Below are 21,081 nucleotides of genomic sequence, written 5' to 3'. Positions count from 1 at the left end.
AGAGAAACGGCGACTAGAGCGTCGCCAAGCCCAGCTGGGAAGGTCGGTCCCAAGACCGCACAAGGGCGCCCTCTGGTGGTGGAGGAGGGGAAGAACCTCAGCAAAGGACCAACGCCGACAGCTCCCATGACCCTCCAGTCTCTGCAAGGTAACTTCCCTTGTTTCTCCACCCCACCCAGCCTCACCATATTCTACTGAACTAGAGGAGCCAAGGAAGGGAAGCCCTTTCTTCTAGTACCCCTCTCTCATTTTATCTCACCGAGACCTAAAGTGATTCATCATAGCTCATCACTCCTCATCCTATCTCAGTATCAGCCTCTCCATGGTATAGAAACCTGAGCCCTCAGCACTATTCCAGCCATAGAAGAATGTAGTGTTGATTAAGCTCTTGAGGGCTTTTCTTGAACCAGGCCCAAATGTCCTGTAGCGTCTCAATGGGGGAGAACTCACTCTCCTGGTTTCTACCACCCACATCAGTAGTATGCTGAAAGATATTTAACAACCAGTTTGGGGGGGAAGGCCTGATTTATATTGTCAATTTCTGTAACTACTCTGACCATGGCCAATTTCAAGCTATCAACATGAAGCCAGTTAATATGGGGCTGGGAAAGATGCCAACGATTAGTTCTGGCACAAGTAACAGGTGGCTCTAGCACACTCCTGAGTATACACTTACAGTTTGAGAATTCCTCTAAGGGTACATTTCCTTCCATTGTCCCAATCCTTCAGCCTGGTGTAACTGGGTGTGCACTGGGTCCGTTCTGGGGTTTTTTGGCCACACCCAAAACTAAGATCCCACCCACCTTGTGGGATCTTAGTTCCCCAACTAGGGACTTAAACTCCAGCCCTCAGCAGTGAAAGCATGGAATCCTAACCACTGAATCACTGGGGAATTCCCTGGGTCCACTTTGATTTCAGTCACATTTGTACAATAGAAGAAAGATTCCAGGAGGTCAAGAAATATTTTATTGAGAACCAGGGACACAGCCATAAGAGAGGGAAGCACAAAGGACTGCAAACTAAAACCCAATAGCCAGCAAGGGCCCTTTGGGCTAGGAACACTGCCTCCTGGGGTCCTCACAGTCTCCCAACAGACACACAAGACTGGGCATCCAGGGGAGAGGGGAGTGGCTCTGGTGTCCCACAGAGTGAGAGGATATATGATGCCTCATTATTAGTGACAGGGCAAGGAGGTAAAATGGAGCGGAGTCCATCACTGCCTAAGACCACCTCCTCCTCTCAGAGCCAACACCAGATGGAGGACTGAACCACCTAATATCTTGTAATCAGCTGCTGTCTTCTCATCATTCCTACAGGAAGAGGCAAAAGAAAAAAAGTTATTAGAAATACCCTTCAGAGTGGCATTCTTAACCTGGGTTTCATGGATCTCTGGAGATCTATAAATGCATATGAGAAAAAAAATTACATCTTTATATTTTTACTAACCCCCAACTGTAATTTGATATTTCTTTCAATTTTGAACACAGACAAAAGCCCACAAAAGCGCACAGGGGTACTAGCAATATGGGTAACCTGTTAACAAGAGAAATTAGAGATATTTTCAGACTTCCCTGGTGGCTCAGTGGTAAAGAATCAACCTGCCAATGCAGGAGACAGAGGTTTAATCCCTGATCTGGAAAGATCCCTCGTGCCGAGAAGCAACTAAACCCATGCACCACAACTGTTGAGCCTGTGCTCTAGATCCCGGGAGTTGAAACTACTGAAGCCCACATGCCCTGTAGCTGGTGCTCTGCACCAAGAGAAGTCACTGCATTGAGAATCCCACACATTCAACTAGAGCAAAGCCAGCACAGCAAAGACCTAGCATAGCCAAAACAAAAAAACCATCACCATACCTTCATTTCCCTTCCATACTTACATCTGTTTACCACTGTAGATGAGCCGCTGCTGCTGTGGTGGAATTCCCTCTTTCTCCTCCACACGCTCCTTAATTCGTTCCACCTTTAGGGGTACAAGTAGTCAGGGGCTGCTCAGGGGAAGGGACCATGGAAGTGGAAAGAACAAGAGCTATGCAGATAGCATGAGAGCAAAAGGACTAATTTCATCAGCATACCCAGGCAAAGGTACATGTAGAGAGATAGGCATGGAGAGGTACTGGGCATACATTACCTTGTCCGTGGGTTCAATGTCAATCTCAATCTCCTTTCCGGTCAGCGTCTGAAATAGGCAAGGGTTTCATGAATCTTATAGTTCAGTATACAATTTGTCTCCTAGGTAAAACATCCTGGCCTAGCCTTGGGGGATCAACTTCTTTCTGAGAAATGCACACTCTCAGCAAAGTTGATTTGAAGTGTCAGGAGTATTTGCTCATACCCAATTTCAGACATTTTTAGGCTGTGGACAACTTTGATAGGGGAAGAGTCTGTAAACCATTTGACCTCTTAATCTCACAGGTCATTTCATCCCCGACCCAATTAGAATCCATGAGAATACTCTAACTCCTTTGGATAAGACAGCAATGAGAGTTGTCCTAAGGAGAGTATTCCTTTGAAAAGGACCTTGTTTTATGTACTAATGCTAGAAATTAACACTCAGATAATTCAAAGCATTCTCAAGGACACTAGAGATCACCTCTGACCAGCTTTTTAAGCAATACTAGAACTCAACATTCTATTCTCCTGTATCTTCTCCAGATTTTCACCTAAATCCTAAAATTGCAGTTCTGGTCTTCTTGACTTCTTCCATAGGCTAAGGGTTGCTGATACCCAAAACACAACTGTACACTTACAAATGCTGTGCTTCATCCATTCTTATCTCCATCCATCCTTGCTCTTAAAGCTCCACCTGCATCAGTCTACAGTAATCTAGACTACAAATGGATGGTCTAATTTAGGGGCATTTTCTTTGCTTCTACTGTTTTCCTTGTTGCCATCCCCTCTTCTACTCTTTCTCAAACCTTCAAGGGACCCTTTAAGATTGATAACTTGTCACCAATGCACTTTAATAGACATTACAGCTACTTGTTTAAGTGTCAAACTCTCCAACTTACACTCCAGCTTCCTAAAGGACAGAGACTGTTCAATCTTCCCAGTCTAAGCACCAAGTACGTTGTATGACATATAAGCAGTCAATAAATGTTAATGGAAAGGCTAAATACACTGGTGGCTCAGACGGTAAAGCGTCTGCCTACAATGCGGGAGACACGGGTTCAATCCCTGGGTCAGGAAGATCTCCTGGAGAAGGAAATGGCAACCCACTCCAGTATTCTTGCTCGGAAAATCCCATGGACGGAGGACCCTGGTAGGCTACAGTCCATAGGGTCACAAAGAGTCGGACTCAACTGAGCGACTTCACTCACTAAATACACTGAAGATCATGTTACGATCACAGCCAACACTTACTGAACACTTTCTAAGAGTCAGAAACCATGCCAAGTGTCTTACACGCATCAATACATTTAATCCTTCAAGTAACTTAGAGATATGTACTATTCCTATAACCATTTATAGATCAGGAAAATGGGGTTTGGAGAGGTTAAAAAGCATGCCTATGATGTCACAAGGAAAGTATGGATCCAAATACAAATTCTCTGGCCCCAGAACCAGAGCTTTTTGCTCCATATTCAGCACTGCCTGAGTCTGGCTGATCTAGTGCATGCATGCTCAGTTGCTAAGTCACATCTGATTCTTTATGACCCCATGGACTGTAGTTCGCCAGGCTCCTCTGTCCATGGGATTTTCCAGGCAAGAATACTTGAGTGGGTTGCCATTTCCTTCTCCAGGGGACCTTCCTGACCCAGGGATCGAACCTGCATCTCCAACTCCTTCCTTGGCAGGTGGATTCTTTACCACTGAGCCACCTGGGAAGCCCGGGTGATCTAGTATTGGGACTCAATGTACACTCCTGTGGCAGATCACAAAATAACATATGGTTCCCACTTATGGGACGAGCATGAAGAAAGGACATAGGACCTAATTTCTCAACCATGAGAATGGCTCAGTACTAAGGATATTAAAAAAAAAAAAAAATGCAGGAGTAACTCCCTTGGATTGACCTGTTTGGATGCAAAATAATAAATTACAATAGTGATTCTCAAGTTTCCACCCCAACCCAAGCTGGTCTATATGAAAATTCAATAGTCTATGTTAAAATGAGCAAAGTAATGACAACAGTGAGATTTTCATGAAGCTAAATATGTGAGTGGGTTCTTGATTGTGTCTGACTCTTTGTGACCCCATGGACTGTAGCCCACCACACTCCTCTGATTTTCTGCAAAAATACAGGAGCAGGTTGCCATTTCCTACTCCAGGGAACCTTCCCAACCCAGGGATCGAAGCTGTGTCTCTTGCATCTCCTGCATTGGCAGGCGGATTCTTTACTACTGTGCCACCTGGGAAGCCCTGAAACTAAATATATTCAGCTGTTAAAATGTCCTTTTATGAAATGACAGTGACAATACATGGTATATTTTTTAGGCTCTTTCCTGACCAAATGAAAAGTATACAATTCTGTGTTGTCCACGAATATTTCACTTTATTGTTCTTAATACTTTAAGTCAAAAGACTCTTTAACCAGACAATTCTATTTCTAGGTAACTAATCTAAAGGAAAAACGTGAAATTTTAGTACATATTCAAAAAGGAACATATAAGGTATATTGTAACACCTTTCATAAAAGCAAAACACTAGAAATAGCTTAATGCCTATTAATAAGAAAACAAACTATGGTACACCCATAGAATGATATATTTATTATGCAACAGCTTATACACAGACATGGAAAGATCTAAAAGAATATATGATTAGTATCACTTTCTATATGTAGATATATACATACATACATAAAAAGGATTAAAAGTATACATATCTCCTAAAATAATGATTATCCTTGAGAAGGGGAGTAGGACTGAGCAGAGGGTTTACCAAAGCTAACTCTCCCTTTATCTGTACTATTTACATTTCTAATAAAAATATATTCCTTTATTTATATGGATATTAATAAATATTCATTCTGATTTAATAATAACAATTTTTAAAGAGTACAGAAGACTCTAACAGGAGGCCTAGAACTGCCCCCCCAAGAGTTGGATGCTTGGGCTTTACAGCATTTGAAAAAAATTACTGGTTTACAAATTCTAAAAGTCTAGGACTGGTCCTCTTGTTTCTGAGATTGACTATAAAAGCCTATGAATGTATCCAGACAGCAATTTGGCATATGGTATCCCAGCAACAACACTTCTGGGAAAATAATATGTCCATAAATATATCTATGACAATGGACTGCAACCTTTTGAAACTGCAAAACTAGAAACAGCATCTAAATATCATACAATTGAAGGTTAAATCAATTATGGTATAGACACAGGGGGGAAATCACAGAGTCCTCAAATCGTGTTTAGACTAATAGTATAATTCTAATTTTGTAAATAAATCAATAAACACGTGTATTTATATGCTTTCAAAAAAAGTTTGAAAGGATATACATATCAGTGCTTTTATCTTGAGTTGTGAGATTATGGCTGACTTAAATTACTTTCTTTGTTGCTTTTTTTCTGTTTTCCATTTTTAAAAACCATGAACACACTGGGATGAAAAAAAAACAAACAATGTCCTTGATGAGAGTATAAGGAAACAATTCTTTAAAATAGCACCGTCTACTAGAGACAGAAACTTAAGTGACAGCCATATATACAATATTAAATATTCTAGTAGCCACTACCGCACAATTGCACTCATCTCACACGCTAGTAAAGTAATGCTTAAAATTCTCCAAGCCAGGCCTCAGCAATACGTGAACCGTGAACTTCCAGATGTTCAAGCTGGATTTAGAAAAGGCAGAGGAACCAGAGATCAAATTGCCAACATCCGCTGGATCATCAAAAAAGCAAGAGAGTTCCAGAAAAACATCTACTTCTGCTTTATTGACTATGCCAAAGCCTTTGACTGTATGGATCACAATAAACTGTGGAAAATTCTTAAAGAGATGGGAATACCAGACCACCTGACATGCCTCTTGAGAAATCTGTATGCAGGTCAGGAAGCAACAGTTAGAACTGGACATGGAACAACAGACTGGTTCCAAATAGGAAAAGGAGTACGTCAACGCTGTATATTGTCACCCTGGTTATTTCACTTATATATGCAGGGTACATCATGAGAAACACTGGGCTGGAGGAAGCACAAGCTGGAATCAAGATTACCAGGAGAAATATCAATAACCTCAGATATGCAGATGACACCACCCTTATGGCAGAAAGTAAAGAAGAACTTCAAAGAGCCTCTTGATGAAACTGAAAGAGGAGAGTGAAAAAGTTGGCTTAAAGCTCAACATTGAGAAAACTAATATCATGGCATCCGGTCCCATCACTTCATGGCAAAGGGGAAACAGTGGAAACAGTGGCAGACTTTATTTTTCTGGGTGCCAAAATCACTACAGATGGTGATTGTAGCCATGAAATTAAAAGACGCTTACTCCTTGGAAGGAAAGTTATGACCAACCTAGAGAGCATATTAAAAAGCAGAGACATTACTTTGCCAACAAAGGTCTGCCTAGTCAAGGCTATGGTTTTTCCAGTGGTCATGTATGGATGCGTGAGTTGGACTATAAAGAAACCTGAGCACCGAAGAATTGATGCTTTTGAACTGTGGTGTTTGGAGAAGACTCTTGAGAGTCCCTTGGACTGCAAGGAGATCCAACCAGTCCATCCTAAAGGAGGTCAGTCCTGGGTGTTCAATGGAAGGACTGATGTTGAAGCTGAAACTCCAATACTTTGGCCACCTGATGCGAAGAGCTGAATCATTTGAAAAGACCCTGATGCTGGGAAAGATTGAGGGCAGGAGGAGAAGGGGACAACAGAGGATGAGATGGCTGGATGGCAACACCGACTCAATGGACATGGGTTTAGGTGGACTCCTGGAGTTGGTGATGGACAAGGAGGCCTGGCATGCTGTGGTTCATGGGGTCGCAGAGTTGGACACGACTGAGTGACTGAACTGAGCCACATTTTTTAAAGGTGTAATTTTAATATTCTGAAACCCAATAGATTCAAATTATTAATATATTTTACATTCTTTTTTCTAACTAAATCTTCAAAATCCTGTGTGCATTTCATACTTACAGCACACTTCAATTCAGATGGTAAGTTTTCATCTAAAATACGTGACCTGTATTTAAATTTCATAATTTACAGCTGATAGGACTTCCTTGGTGGTCCAGTGGTTAAGAATCCGCCTTGCAATGCAGGGGATCAGGGTTCAATCCCTAGTAGGGGAACTAAGATCCCACATGCCGAGGAGCAACTAAGCCGGAGCGCCACAACTACTGAGCCAGAGTCCATATGCCGCAACAAAAGATCCCACATGATGCAGCTAAGACCCAATGCAGCCACATAAATAAGTATTAAGAAGATTTAAAAACTTTTTTCATAATTTACAGTTGAAAAAGATTTACATTCCTAACTTGTCCCAAACAAGTTAAAAGGTTTCCCAAGGGCTGAATAAAGTTTTAGTTCTTATATTTAAATTAACTAAAATTAAATACAAATAAAATAAATAACTGAAATAAAACTTCAATTCCTCAGTCTCACTGGCCACATTTCAAGTGCTTGATAGCCCACGTGGGCTAATGGGCACTGTGCTGGACACTGCTCAAGCATTCCAGCTTACGTAGGAAGCAACAATAAAATCCGAATATCCTCATTTTGTAAACTCCAAGGAAATAATAGATCTAGGCAACTACTAACATCAAAGAAAGCAAAACAACCTGACAGAAGTAAATGTCACAAAACCACCCATGAATTATTCTCACATGAACAGACAAATAGGACTAACTGAGCCTCTAGATCTTATTATCAATTGACAGGAAATAAAGAAGAAAGGAATATATTAAAAGACAACATGGGGATGTAATCAGCAAAATCCAAAATACAGGAAACTCTATGGGGCCAACAATCTAGGTTATTCAACAAGAAAAAATGGAGGCAATGGAGAATTACAGGTTTAAAGAGGCCTAAAATACTTATCAACCAAGTACAATGTATGAATCTTAATTGGATCCTGATTCAAACAAACTGTAAAAAATAAGTAAGACAATGATAGTGAGAAGTTATCACTGATGTTTTAGGTGTAATAATTATGGTTATGTTAGGAAAAAGATTCTTTTTTACAGATAAATACGGAAATATGTACAAATAATACATGCTATGCTATCTGGGATTTGCTTCTTAAAATATCGAGTAAGAAAAGTGGTGAGTATAAATAAAATAGGATTGGCCATGAGATGATAGTTTTGAAGTTGCATATAGGGTGCTTTGGGCTTCCCTGGTGGCTCAGTGGTAAAGAATCCGCCTGCCAATGCAGGAGACGTGGGTTTGATCCCTGGGTCCAATCCTTGGGTTGGGAAGATGCCCTGGAGAAGGAAATGGCAACACACTCCAGTATTCTTGACTAGGAAATCCCATGGACCTAGAGGAGCCTGGTGGACTATAGTCCATGGGATCACAAAAGAGCTGGACATGACTTAGTGACTAAACAACAACATAGGGTACATTATTCCTTCTCTTTGCTGTTGTATATGTTTGAAATTGTCCATAAATTAAAACTGTTTAAAACTGAACAATTTTAAAAGATCGTGTCATACTGGGTTTCCTCCCTCAAATCTGATCATTGTGACCTGGGACTATATCCAATGGTATTCAACTGGTCTATGATGAACCTAAGCTTAACATTCTGCTCTAAGCACTGGAGGGGATACAAAAGGAATTAAGTGACTCAGCCTCTGTCAACAATCTTTTTCAAGTGAAGAGTTACAATCAAGAGACAATGAGACATACAATTAATAAAACCAACCAACATACAAGGAAATGCCGTACTGATCATTACTGTCCAAATACAAGGTGCAGTGACAAAGTGCTGTGGTGAGGGAAGACCAACAGTGATTAATTTAAACCTGATTGAGATAACATTTCACACCCACTGTAACAGCTAAAATAAAGATGGGTGCAGAGCAGCTAGAATGCTTACTCACTGCAGAGGTGGGGATGTAAAGTGGTACCACATTTTGGAGAACTGTTTGGCAGTTTCTTTTAAAGTTATACATGACCCAGTAATTCCATTCCTTGGTATTTATCCAAAGGAAATGAAAATATGTGGTTTACTTGCTAAGTCGCGTCCAACTCTTGCGACCCCATGGACTGCAGCCTGCCAAGCTCCTCTGTCCATGGGATTCTCCAGGCAAGAACACTGAAGTGGGTTGCCATTTCCTTCTCTAGGGGATCTATTTTCCTGACCCAGGAATCGAACCCAAGTCTCCTGCATTGCAGGCGGATTCTTTACCAACTGAGCTATAAGCTATAAGTCATTATTCAAATTTTAAAAAACAATGAACTTAAAATGCTGCTTGGCCTCACTCCTTAGCTAAGAGAGCTAAGAACTCAATCCTTAGTTCAGAAGCGCTGAAGATGTTAATGGCTATTATGCGTGGTAAATACACTAAGGAGCAGATGCAGTAACGACAGACTTACTTAGCAGTTAAAAACGTTTAACGTTGCACCGCACCAATTGTTAGTTTTTGTCCCTCCGTCTTAAGGCACAAAGGAGGAAATTGCAGGTAGGGATAATGAGGGTTGGGAATTAGTGAAGAACCATGGGAGGCGGGATGGAGATCGCGTACTAGGGCACTGATAACTAACCTGCCTCAGTCAAGGAAGTGAGGCTAGTCCAGGATGCTGGCTCAGAAAGGCAGGTGCTGACTGAACACGCTCCCACCTTTGGCTCCTGAAGGAAGGCTGAGATATTACATCTTGGCAACAATTAGCCAAGGCTTACAGTCTAGTTTCTGGGAGGCCCCAGTTCCCTAGGCTGATGCTTTTGTGCTGTGCCGTGCTAGGAGTAGCCTACGTTAGGGCCTGGGAGAAGCGGGTAACTTGGGGACGAAGGGTGGAGAACAGAGCTTATTTCAAGAAACCGAGAGATAAGGAGGCCAAGATGCTGCTAGGCCCTCTCTATGACCGCGGGGGTGCATACAAACAGCGAGACTTCGGACAAAGGCGGCCCTGGAATAAAAGCAAGTAAGGAAGAGACCCCTGGCGGGGCCAACCCCCTGCTCTCAAAGTCCTCTTGGGCCTCCCCCGCTACCTCCCGGCACCCCTCGCGCGGAGCCCCGAAGCTGTCAACCCTCTCCAGGCTCGGGAAAGACGTAGTTTTCCTTCCCGGTTTCTCCCTTAAGGCACAGCGGCCAGCCCAGTACCACTGCGTCTTGGCAAGGCTAGTGGTGCTCCCACCTTCACTTTAATTAGCATCTTCTTCTCAGCTTGGGGCTGCACACAGATTAACGGCTGCTTCTGCCGCTGCGGTCGCCGATGCCTCTCCCCAGCACTCCGCCTGTAGGAATCACTTCTGCTTCCGGGTCACTGCCAGGCTCCACCCCTGCCTCGCACTCCCCCACCCCCTTCTTTCCAAGGAGTTCCGGAAAGGCTCAGGAATATTTCTGCGTTTCGTTTCGGTGGCGTAGTGAAAGAAAAAAAAAAGAAGGTAAAAAGGCAGCCAGCTTAGTCACAGCAGAGATGACAATTCTGCGAGTCCCCAGTGAGTTGGGGCTAGTAATAAGCGGGCGCGGAACGAACTACTACTCCCATCATGCCAGGGGGCAGCTCCGCGCGTCCCACTCTGGGAGTTGTAGTCCCCTGTCCCTCGGATCCGACGGCATTCTCAGTGTGTGAACTGTTACCCAGAAGGCCTTGCACGGCTGCCCCCGAAGCTGGAATTCCCCCTTTGCTAGTTCTCTGCGGCAAATTAGCCCAACTGTTATCCCACAAGGCTCAGCGGGGCTGCGCGAGGCTGTGGTTAAGCGAGAGAAGAGTCAGTCAACTGCCCTCTGGATCACGGCGACAGGAAGTGAGTACCCCTATCCCGGAAGCTGGTTTATGAGAAACCCACCACTCCTCGCTCCCAAATCTGCCCCTTACTCCAGATTGGTCTTTGTAAGGGTGGCAGAAAGAAGAGTGGTGGGGAAAAGAATGCACCATTTTAGGGTCACTCACGACTCCATCCCAGTTCTCCCCCAACAAATAGTACTATTTGTTGAAGACACCGAGAGTAATTGAAACCGCATGGGTCTGAAGTGACATTCTTCAGGGACTGTACCTCAGTCAATGCCCAGACTTTCCACGATTAAACTAGGAGAGAGATAAGCCCCCCAACCCTAACAGGGCATTAAGAACTAAAGGGAAGTTGACTCAGCTACCCTCTCCCAGACTTTTCCTACCTTCCAACCCTCAGATTCATTGCTATCTTGAGGTCCCTGCCATGCCTCACATCGACAACGACGTCAAACTGGATTTCAAGGATGTCCTGTTGAGGCCCAAACGCAGTACCCTTAAGTCTCGAAGTGAGGTGAGCCTGCTTTCCTAGTTGCTCTTTCTTCATCCCAAGCTCCTTGGAGGGCCTGAACTGGGAACGATTCCTGGCTTTTGCTCTCCTGCAGTACTTGTTTTTGGATGAGTGAACCTCTCAGTTTTCTGTTCGCATCTGCAGGTGGATCTCACAAGATCCTTTGCATTTCGGAACTCAAAGCAGATGTACACTGGGATCCCCATTATTGCTGCCAATATGGATACTGTGGGCACCTTTGAGATGGCCAAGGTCCTCTGTAAGGTAGGACTTCCCTCATGTCCCTTCCTTATGGTGTTTTGTGGGCTGACTGCAGAGGTATCTGCATCCCCACTCCCATCCCAGGTCAGCTCTGGCAATTAACAGTTAGGATGTTTGATTTACTGCTTTCTGCAATAGTTCTAAGGCCTCTTTATCTGATAACTTTAAATGACCATCTGACTTAGGGAGATTCAAAGCTAAGTTTTGCACCCATTTTAACAGAAACTTCCCTTTTCTCCTGTCCAGCATTTTAAACATTCTGCCAATTTTTCCCACTACCCAGATCACCCTCTACAAACCACATGCATCTCTCTTTACACTACTGTTAGGATACTCAGCATTCACTGTTTTAGTCCAGAAACTAAATATAGTTTGAGCATTCAAAAATTCCCAACTAGAAAATCCTAGAGAGAAGAAATTTAGTTTCTTTCACACCTGCCATTTTTTTTGTTTTTTTAATCTTCCTTTTTTTTTAAGTCCTAGGTTCCTGGGTGTTCTGGGATGTGCCCAAAATGGAATGTTTTTCTTATACAGGTTATTGCTTGTTTCCAAAATGGAAGATTCTGCTCCTGTCAGTTATATTACTTGCTTCTATACTTGTAGCTGAGAAAGTAGATAGTTACTTTGGGTATCCTGAGGACGTATACACTCTTCTGGTTAATGCATGTAGCCCTGGTTGATGGATTCTGCTGCTGCTTGTGGCTCTGTTATCCTTAAGGACTTTGTCTCCCTTTCTCTGTTTCTGATTGCTGTAAGTCTTTCTGGAGTGTCTGCAGTCATTTCTCTGAGGTTCATAGTTATGCAGCTTTAGTACCATATTACTGTTGCCATTCACTCTCTGCTTAGGAATCCCACTGTTGCCCGTTGTCCACCTGGCCTATCCAGTAGAGTTAAGGAATGGTGAATCTGATTTCAGTGTTAACAGATGTCCTACAATGTATGGACCTTGCTGGGAATGTCTTGATGCTTTGTATTGAGACTGGCTTTTCGTTTCTGCTGATGAATGCTGAAGAAGTCAGATTTTAGAGATACAGGCAAATCTCAGTAATAATTAAAAGGTTGAGTGCAAGCAAGGACCTTTTTCTAGATCTCTAGCTTGGTATGTAATTGAATGTATTCATCATGCCACCCTGTGCCAAGATATCTCCCAGGTGTGATGACTTCCTAGAGTGATTTTGTTGTTGTTGTTTATTTTTCTTTTTGGTGGCAGAGTGTTGCTGAGAGAGCAGAATTCAGTAGCAGCTTTAGCTGGGTGTTGATGATCTCTAAGTATAGCATTTGCACTTCTTACTGCTGGCTAATGTGTGACTCCCTTGGATCTCTTATCAGTTGCAAGATTTGTGCTTTCTCAACTGCTGTCTTGTTTATTTGTATGTCTGCACTTTTAAAGCACAAACACCAGCATTCACAGTGGCCTTTGAATGCCTTTCTCAGAGTATTGGGGTATTATCTGCAATTTTTTGAGCTAGGGAACCTAAGTCTGATGAGTCATTCTAGCCTTGAACTTGGTTAGCTGAAATAGGCTGAATGAAACAGACTTTTCAGGTTGGTCCATTACTTTTTTTGTGTGTGTGGAGGGGTGCCATGCGTCACAGCATGTGGGACCAGGGATCGAACCCACACCCCCTGCATGAGAAGTGAGTCTTAACCACTGGACCACTGGGAAAGACCCTTTTGTCCATTACTTTAGTGGAGATGGAGAAAGGGTAGTACCTTATTGGCTGTTAACCTTAAGGCTTTACCTTTTTTGATTTTGTGAGCATTTAGGCTCACTGAATTACTGCTGATAAGTGGACAAGAAAATACCTAAAATAGGCTAGTTCTGTACTAGGTTGTCATAGGAGGAAGAGCTGAGTCAGTGCAGGCAGGCAGTCTCTGTTCAGCCTTTTCATGGTTCTCTCGTCTGCTGCTTATCCCACTGCACCAACAGCTTGTTCTTGTCACCTTTTAAGTCAGAAGCACTACACGCGCTGGCAGGTGAAATCCAATCCAGATGACTTAGTGCTTTGGTGGGAGTGTTGGGCAAGTACTAGCTTATGTGGAAAAGCCCGATTGCATTTGTAGGGAGAATAATGGTGGAACTGAAGTCTCAGCTCAACCACTGACATCTTCAAGTTGCTTTTCCCAGACTTCAGTCCTTTTGTCCCTCAGATAGGATAATATAAAGGTCTATTTCCAGAGAAAGAGATTCTAACAAAGTTCTTTCCTTTTTAACGGCTCTTTCTTCTCCCCAGTTCTCCCTCTTCACTGCTGTCCATAAACACTACAACCTCAAGCAGTGGAAAGAGTTTGCTAGCCAGAATCCTGACTGTCTTGAGGTAACACTGGTCCTCCCCTGATCCCTTGCTTAGCCCAGTCTTCTGAGAATCCTTTTTGCTTGGCTTCCAACGCTGACCTCCCCACTCCCGTTGGCTAACCAGCCATGTTGTCTCTGACATGCTCATGGCCCTTTCTCTCACAGCATCTGGCTGCCAGCTCAGGCACAGGCTCTTCAGACTTTGAGCAGCTGGAACAGATCCTGAACGCTATTCCCCAGGTTAAGTATGTATGCCTGGATGTGGCCAATGGCTACTCTGAACACTTTGTTGAATTTGTGAAGGATGTGCGGAAACGCTTCCCTGAACACACCATCATGGTATGTCTCTGTTACCCTCTAGTGGGTCCATTCCTCTCCTTCCTCCACTCTTTCCTGCCACTCTGTTTTGTTATAACAGTTCCTTTCTCCTCTACTGCATTTCCTAGTCCACTTAATCATGTCACTGGGTGGTTATCCACGGTTCCCCATTTTAGTTTTTGTTTACTGGCCATTGCCATTTTCTCTGACCCTTGATACACAGCCTTGTAAATCCAGTACCCGATGTCACTCACCAAACCACAACGGAACACTTATGCATTGCACATATCTCTGGTACATACACACCTGCCCAAAGACATGGACAGACACTACAGTCTTACATTCAAGGGGTTGCATGAAATGCAGTTTTATTTTTTTACAAGCTCAGGGGAGCGATGACAAGGCCTTGTTTTCTTCATAGCATCGTGGGGTCTCTCTGTCCTGTTCATCAAAAGCAAATACAATTGGGTAGGTGGGTACTTAGCCTACATTACCATGTCCTCCCACTTCCCCTGAAGCCAGAGAGGTTTCATGACATAACAACTTAAGCACAGGATATGTTTGGGTGTCCTGTGGGGAGAGATACATCTACTGTAAATCTGGTGTGAGCTTATTCCAGTTGGACCCCTACTTTACCCTAGTACAACAGTGACACTGGCCACTCACCCCTTAACTCAGCTTGGGAAGCAGGGTCCTTTGAAGTGACTCATCTAAAAGGGGAACCCAGGGACTCTTCTTTGTAATAATGTTGGAAGCACATGACCTCCTCTCTTTCTGACCCTGAGAATGCTGTTTTGATGGTTCTGTCCCAGGCAGGGAATGTGGTAACAGGAGAAATGGTGGAAGAGCTGATCCTCTCTGGGGCTGACATCATCAAAGTGGGAATTGGACCAGGTAAGCTGGTTCACTGGGGGCCACTGGCCACCCTCCAGTGGCAGATACCTGTGGAGGACTTCATCCTCATTCTTGTCAAATTCTTCTCAGGCTCCGTGTGTACAACCCGGAAGAAAACCGGAGTTGGGTATCCACAGCTAAGTGCAGTGATGGAGTGTGCAGATGCTGCTCATGGCCTCAAAGGTCACATCATTTCAGTAAGGTCAAGGGCAGGGTAGGGTATGAAGCTGCCAAACATCTGGGTTCTCACCCACGTCTGGAGGTTCTGGTAGAGTATGATCAGGGCTCCTGGGTCCCTGTCAGCACTGAGCTGGACCGCTGGGACCTCCTAGAGGGCTTGGGGCATCCATGCTGTCTCTTCACAGTGCTCCTTACTTTGCAGGATGGAGGCTGCAGCTGTCCTGGGGATGTGGCCAAGGCTTTCGGTAAGGAGGGCACATAAGGAGGATCCTGTAGAAGAGGATGAGTCACCTCTGAGGGTCTAGGATCAGGCCAGGGAAGTCCAAGAAAGCTGTTCTTTTATAATATGACTAGGGACCCAGAAGTCTATGGTGTCACCTGGGGCAGGCCAGCAGGGGACATTCTGAAACTCTGATACGAACTCTCTAAATGTGGGCCAAGACCATCTGCACCATTCCCTGGACTGCTGGATGGTGTGGAGGTCCGAGCCCCACACTGCATCCACAGGCTCTAGCTCTGGGGGGTAGGGCTGCAGATCTGTACTTCCCCAGCTTCCTGGGGCATCCTTGCTCACACTGAAATTGGAGACCTTTGCTCTTGGGACACTTGAAGTGAGTCTTGTTTGGCTGGGCACAGTAAAAAGAGGTGACCAGAAGATGGCAAAAGCAACAAAAAGCAGAGAGCAGAAGCCTAGCAGACTCTTTTTGAAATTCTTGGGAAAGTCTGGCCTACTGAGGAACAGAAGTCAGGGCAGAGCAGGCCTGTGCGCTTGGGTTATGAGCCAGCTAAGGAAACAAAACCAGGAAGATGCCATAATCATTGTCAGGCCTGAAAACTTGGTGAGTTGCTTCTGAGGGTGACAGTTTGGGCACCTGGGCCAGTTTCATCTCTTACCCTCTCGCTGGTGCTGGCAGGGGCAGGGGCTGACTTCGTGATGCTGGGCGGCATGCTGGCTGGGCACAGTGAGTCAGGTGGTGAGCTCATCGAGAGGAATGGCAGGAAGTACAAGCTCTTCTACGGCATGAGTTCCGAAATGGCCATGAAGAAGTATGCCGGGGGTGTGGCTGAGTACAGGTAGGTGTGGTGGCCAGAAGCCAAGGGTTCATGGAAAGCATGACTTTCCAAGAAGGGTGATGGCAAAACTCATGGTTGCTGGGATATGGATGGTACAGTTCTTGGAAGAAAAGTGATGAACAGGGAAGGACTAAATGCTAGAGACCAGGGTAAGGAATCCAGCAAGAAAAGAAAGCTTTTCTTCTTCTAAGGGCCTCAGAGGGAAAGACGGTGGAGGTGCCCTTTAAAGGGGATGTGGAACATACCATCCGAGACATTCTTGGAGGCATCCGCTCCACCTGCACTTACGTGGGAGCAGCTAAGCTGAAGGAGCTGAGCCGGCGAACTACCTTCATCCGTGTCACCCAGCAGGTGAATCCAATCTTCAGTGACGAGAGCTAGACCTGAGCAGTTCTGCCCTCCCAGGGCTCTAGCATCCACCACAGGGCTCCCAAGTGGGCCCCCCTCTCATCCCAGCCACTCAGGCTATTACTTGATCATTTCCTACCCTTTCCTGAGGGCTCCTGCAGTAATTCTGTACTTTTCTATTGCACATGCAAAATGCCGAGGACACTCAGTGGGGAGGAAGCAAGGCAGGCAGGCTGAGAAAAGGAAGTTGAGAGAATCAAGTGGGAATCAGGACCCAGCATTCTGAAGATGATTAAAAAGAAGAGAGGCTATTCATACATAAATGTTTTATATGGCCTTGGTTCTGGTAGAGGTAGGCTTTTAGAATCATGTTTTGTTCATCAGATTCATTAAATAGACCTTTGAATATCTACAAAGTGTGGAAGCGTTTATATACTTTAAATACCTCAATAAAGAGAGATCCCAATGACTTTGAGATTCTGGGGTTTTCTGCATAAGGCTGGCATTTGGGTGCTACCCCAGGGCAAGTGGAGGAGTCAGCACTGACCCAGTGGAGTCAGAGACAGTGAGTACCCTTCCCATGAAATATCTCCATTCTAGAGCCACTACCCCCAAGGAACCTGGCAGCATGAGAATTTACAAAGTATACTCTGGCATCAGACCACCGAGTATTTTCAGAATAGCAAAAGGAAATTTATCTTCCAGGCTCTCAGCCCTGGTAATTGGGCATGTCTGAACAACACTCTCCAAGGGAAGTAAAATGGCAAAAGGATCCGCTTCCAGCACCAGAGAGGCTGGTTGTGTTTCTAAAGAATGACCTACACTGACCTTAGAGAAGGTTTCATTCCCCTTCCTTGCACCAAGACAGTGTTTTAACAAATCTGAAATTTAATTATCAAGCATTACAAAGTAACTTCAGCATTGTAGTCAGGCAACCCAAGCCCAGGCTTCCACTTTATCCCCACTAAACTGTGTGAGAGAAAGGAGACAGGCAGAATGTCGTGGGCATTTCAGTCTTATCACAGGATTCTAGAACTGTCTGTATAGTCAGGGAAGGGGATAGACACAGTGCTGGGGCCACAAGAGGGTAGGTATTCACAGAACGTGGGGATCAGGGTGTCAAACTTTGTCTTCTGATAGTTTTCCAGAGATTCCTGCAGAGAAGGGAGCAGGGAGATCCTATCATTGAAACGTGCCCTGAGCCCTCCATATCCTAGAGCATGTCACTTTCTGTCTTGTTCTGCCCACCCATCCCCTTCCCAGCTTTCCTACTCACCCTTCCTTCCCTCTGGCTATCTTCTTCCTCGTCAGAGTCCAAAACCAGGTCCCCTATGGTAATGTCAGAGCTGTACAGAGATGGAGGACACACTGTAGGGAGGAAAGCAGAGTCCAGGTACTCTCCTCAGTGAATACAGATCCTCAGGAGTCCCCAGGAGAGAAAGCTGTTTGATCTGGTTCTGACTCAGGAGACCTACCTGACTTCCTAGGAGGTGATAATGACAATCTTAGTGGTTCCATGTGGCAGTTCCTGAGGTGGGAGCAAGCAAAGACAAGGTGAAAGGGAAGAAGGCAGGGCATGTGCTTCTAGTAGGAAGAAGCAGCTGTTCTACTCACTCTTTTTGCTCTGAGGCAGATGAGTCAATTGGATTCTCCTTCAGAGCTCTTCCTCCCAGGGTCTTGGATGGACTCCTAGACTTCCCGGTCGAGGCTGCTCTGGTGCCCACAACACCTGCTGGATCTGCTGTGTGTGTGCTGTCTTTGCTCTTCCCAGGCTTAGATATGACCTGGGCTGGCGAACCCACATCCCTAAAGGGGAGCAGCATGACTGTGGGGCGCTCCTTATGGCCTCTGCTAGTGGGTGCCCACTGGGACTGGATTCTTCGCCGGCCTAGAGGGGCCAGATTGAAATGGTGGCCGGCCAGAGGTTCTGGATGCTTCCTTGAGGCTGGTCCCTGAGGAAGCAGTGGGCCAGGCGAGGCTTTTGGCAGAGGGTCGTGGAGTGCTGGGCTTGGTTGCTGAGGAGGACTCTGTTCTGAGGGCTCTGTCGTGTTCACTGAATCAGTAGCAGAGCATTCTGAAGAAGAAAACAGGCTCCTTAAAAAGCTAAAATTCTAACACATTCACTCAGTTCAGTTTCTTATACCTCAGGCTCATATAACCCTTCCAGTGGGCTTTTGAGACCTGTCTCAAAAGGTCTCAAGCTAAACACTCCACCCCCAAAATTCTTAGTTCTCCTACATGGTCCTGGTACCTGGAAGTGGCCACCCCATGTCCATGGCATATTGGTTCAACCCTTTTGAGACCTGTCTCAAAAGGTCTCAAGCTAAACACTCCACCCCCAAAATTCTTAGTTCTCCTACATGGTCCTGGTACCTGGAAGTGGCCACCCCATGTCCATGGCATATTGGTTCAAGACAAAAGAAGAAGTAATAGAAACTCCAGGCTGCATCCAACTCAGCACATCCTGAAGCTGTGGGCAGGGAGAGAAGCATGAAGACCACAGGCCTTGTTACAACCCCATCTGCCACCCCAGCATTCTGCCCTTATGTGTTTTGCCCCAACAAAACCTGCTGTGCCTGCAGCGTAGGCAGTGCTTTTTCCAGCTGACACAGATATTCAAAAAACAGCTTTTCCATGGCAGCCAGAAAAGTTTCCCCATACTCTTGTTCAAGTTCCTGCAGGAGGAAAAGCAGCAGGTCAGAGAAGGCTAGAGCCAACAGCTACACCATTGCTTCCAAAGAAGCCAGTCCCACCTGCAGCTTCGAAGCCAAATCAACAGGGGCTTCTGCCAGCTGCTTCACCTGCTGGCAAAAGGTTTCCTGAGCCTCTGAAATCTTCCTCAGATCCTGCTTTGTCTGTCGAGGGTAAGGAAGGCAAACAGGTTAGGGGCACCAGGATCCAGTGACCAGGAAGAGGAGCAACTTTGCTGCATCAGTTGACGGGTAGGGCTTGCTTCAAGGGTTACTCACCATTTTGGGGTCCCGCACTAGAGGTCCAGACTCGGGGAAGTGGTGATGCAGGGCATTTAGAACCTGGGCCCAAGGCCGGCCCTGCAGGATGAGGTCCACCACCAACTGTGGAGGGTACTGAGCTCAGAATGCCCATATCGGAGCAAACTGCCCTTTTCCTACCGGTTCCATCCCCAAGCAGTCGGCCCCTATTCCCTCTACCAGGTCCTATTGGTTCCAATACCTTGGCCTTTAGGCCCATACACAGGCGTTCATGATGCCGGTAGCGAACCAAGCCAGGGGCAGCAGCACGCAGGTATCGCAGAAACTCCAATACTCGGGGGAAATGCTCCACGCAGCGTCCGCGAATGACTTGCCAGCTGGCAGCAGCTACAAGGCGAAGAGCAGCGGGACCGGCCTCCGGGGGTGTGGCCATGGCCGGCGGACCCCACCCCAGGGGCCGTCTCTTCGGGTTCGTACCTCCCCGGCGCGGCTTCCCGACTCCTCCCAGGGGCGGGGCTTCCGGTGGCCCTCTCTGGCTCCGCTATTTCAGTATGCAACGGATACTTGGCTATCCAACTCTGCGCCTCCCAAGGGCCACCAGAATTCTGGGGTCTCTCTCCAACTCGGGATGGAGCCCAAATGGAAAAGCTGGCCAGCTCCACTGGCACTAGACCGCTCTGCCTGAAACGCCGCCGCTGTCTCAAACCCGAAGGCTACCTCGCTTCCGGCTCTGCGACCAGTTCTTCTACCCGGGAAAAGGGTGGTAGTGGCGAACAAATGGGCTGCCAGACAGGGGATACGTGACGTCGCGTCACAAGGCCACGCCCTGGCAGATCCGGCGCCGCTGCTGGTCCCCGCCCTCGCTTCCCCGCACTTCCGACAGCTTCGGGGTGGAGGGGACCGCGGATCTGGGCTCCGCCCCCAACCGTTGCATTATATCGGGGAACCTGCAGAGAAAGCGCTTCCTTCTTTGAAGACTTGACTTTCTAGTCTGTAAAGGGAGGCTCGTGCCACTTTCCATCTCCATCGCCTTCAGCCTCTCAAATCCGATTCCTTAAATCCCAGCGCCCATACCAGCGTCTGCAAAGCCTTCCCCGGGCGGCGCGCGGCTTCCAGTAAGAGTTCGATTCTTTTTACAGAACAAGAGAGGGCGCCCGCCCTTAAAAAATAAAATACAGAGTTTGAAAAAATACGTCAGATTGTTAACTTTTTTCTAGATGGTGAGACTATAGGTAATTTTTTGTGTCTTTCTTTCTTTGATATACTTTTTAAAGGCGTGTAGTGCTAAAAATAATAACATAGATTTCCTTTTTCGAATTCTGTCGTGCGCTTACTCCAGTTAGCCCCCTCATATAACTTGTCTTTCTTCTTGTCACCCTTCCTGGGGTCTCTCCTTATTTCCGTTGCCAGG

General features: G+C 45.8%; 3 protein-coding genes across 14 annotated transcripts; 1 reads left to right on the top strand and 2 right to left on the bottom strand.

The window, feature by feature from the left end:
• Positions 1–943: 943 nt before the first annotated feature.
• NEDD8 (NEDD8 ubiquitin like modifier) lies at positions 944–10,351 on the bottom strand. Its single transcript, XM_081506453.1, has 4 exons — positions 10,241–10,351; positions 2,131–2,178; positions 1,880–1,962; positions 944–1,310 (listed from the first exon to the last, which is right to left on the bottom strand). Exons 1-4 carry the CDS (start codon positions 10,256–10,258, stop codon positions 1,214–1,216), a joined length of 246 nt encoding a protein of 81 aa, XP_081362579.1. The 5' UTR covers positions 10,259–10,351; the 3' UTR covers positions 944–1,213.
• Positions 10,352–10,663: 312 nt separating this feature from the next.
• GMPR2 (guanosine monophosphate reductase 2) lies at positions 10,664–17,129 on the top strand. Of its 4 annotated transcripts, none has more exons than XM_081506430.1 (10): positions 10,664–10,853; positions 11,256–11,351; positions 11,493–11,612; positions 13,844–13,927; positions 14,071–14,244; positions 15,036–15,117; positions 15,208–15,314; positions 15,500–15,542; positions 16,212–16,371; positions 16,563–17,129. In XM_081506430.1, exons 2-10 carry the CDS (start codon positions 11,265–11,267, stop codon positions 16,750–16,752), a joined length of 1,047 nt encoding a protein of 348 aa, XP_081362556.1. In that variant the 5' UTR covers positions 10,664–10,853; positions 11,256–11,264; the 3' UTR covers positions 16,753–17,129. The 4 variants fall into 4 exon arrangements, with proteins under 4 accessions (XP_081362556.1, XP_081362555.1, XP_081362558.1 ...); XM_081506429.1 differs by having other exon boundaries at positions 11,238–11,351; XM_081506432.1 differs by lacking the exon at positions 13,844–13,927.
• Positions 14,561–20,420, bottom strand: TINF2 (TERF1 interacting nuclear factor 2). 9 transcript variants are annotated; one of them, XR_014058591.1, is made up of 12 exons: positions 19,912–20,176; positions 19,689–19,793; positions 19,473–19,574; positions 19,287–19,394; positions 19,093–19,189; positions 18,334–18,793; positions 18,195–18,247; positions 17,996–18,087; positions 17,548–17,600; positions 16,192–16,952; positions 15,166–15,567; positions 14,561–14,664 (listed from the first exon to the last, which is right to left on the bottom strand). XR_014058591.1 is itself a non-coding variant. In XM_081506428.1 (11 exons), the coding sequence occupies exons 2-10, from the start codon at positions 19,927–19,929 to the stop codon at positions 15,397–15,399; spliced, it is 1,206 nt and encodes a 401-aa protein (XP_081362554.1). In that variant the 5' UTR covers positions 19,930–20,057; positions 20,148–20,420; the 3' UTR covers positions 14,561–14,664; positions 15,368–15,396. The 9 variants fall into 9 exon arrangements, 3 of the variants coding, with proteins under 3 accessions (XP_081362554.1, XP_081362553.1, XP_081362552.1); XR_014058589.1 differs by having other exon boundaries at positions 14,561–15,567; positions 17,548–17,873; XM_081506428.1 differs by lacking the exons at positions 16,192–16,952; positions 17,548–17,600 and having other exon boundaries at positions 15,368–15,567; positions 19,912–20,057; positions 20,148–20,420.
• Between the last annotated feature and the right edge of the window lie 661 nt (positions 20,421–21,081).

Source organism: Giraffa tippelskirchi, chromosome 7 (assembly GCF_054371585.1).
Source record: "Giraffa tippelskirchi isolate mGirTip1 chromosome 7, T2T-mGirTip1v1.2.pri, whole genome shotgun sequence".
Classification (NCBI taxonomy): Eukaryota; Metazoa; Chordata; class Mammalia; order Artiodactyla; family Giraffidae; genus Giraffa; species Giraffa tippelskirchi.
Note: the sequence above shows the minus strand (reverse complement) of the source record. Positions and strands in the feature narration are given on the sequence as shown.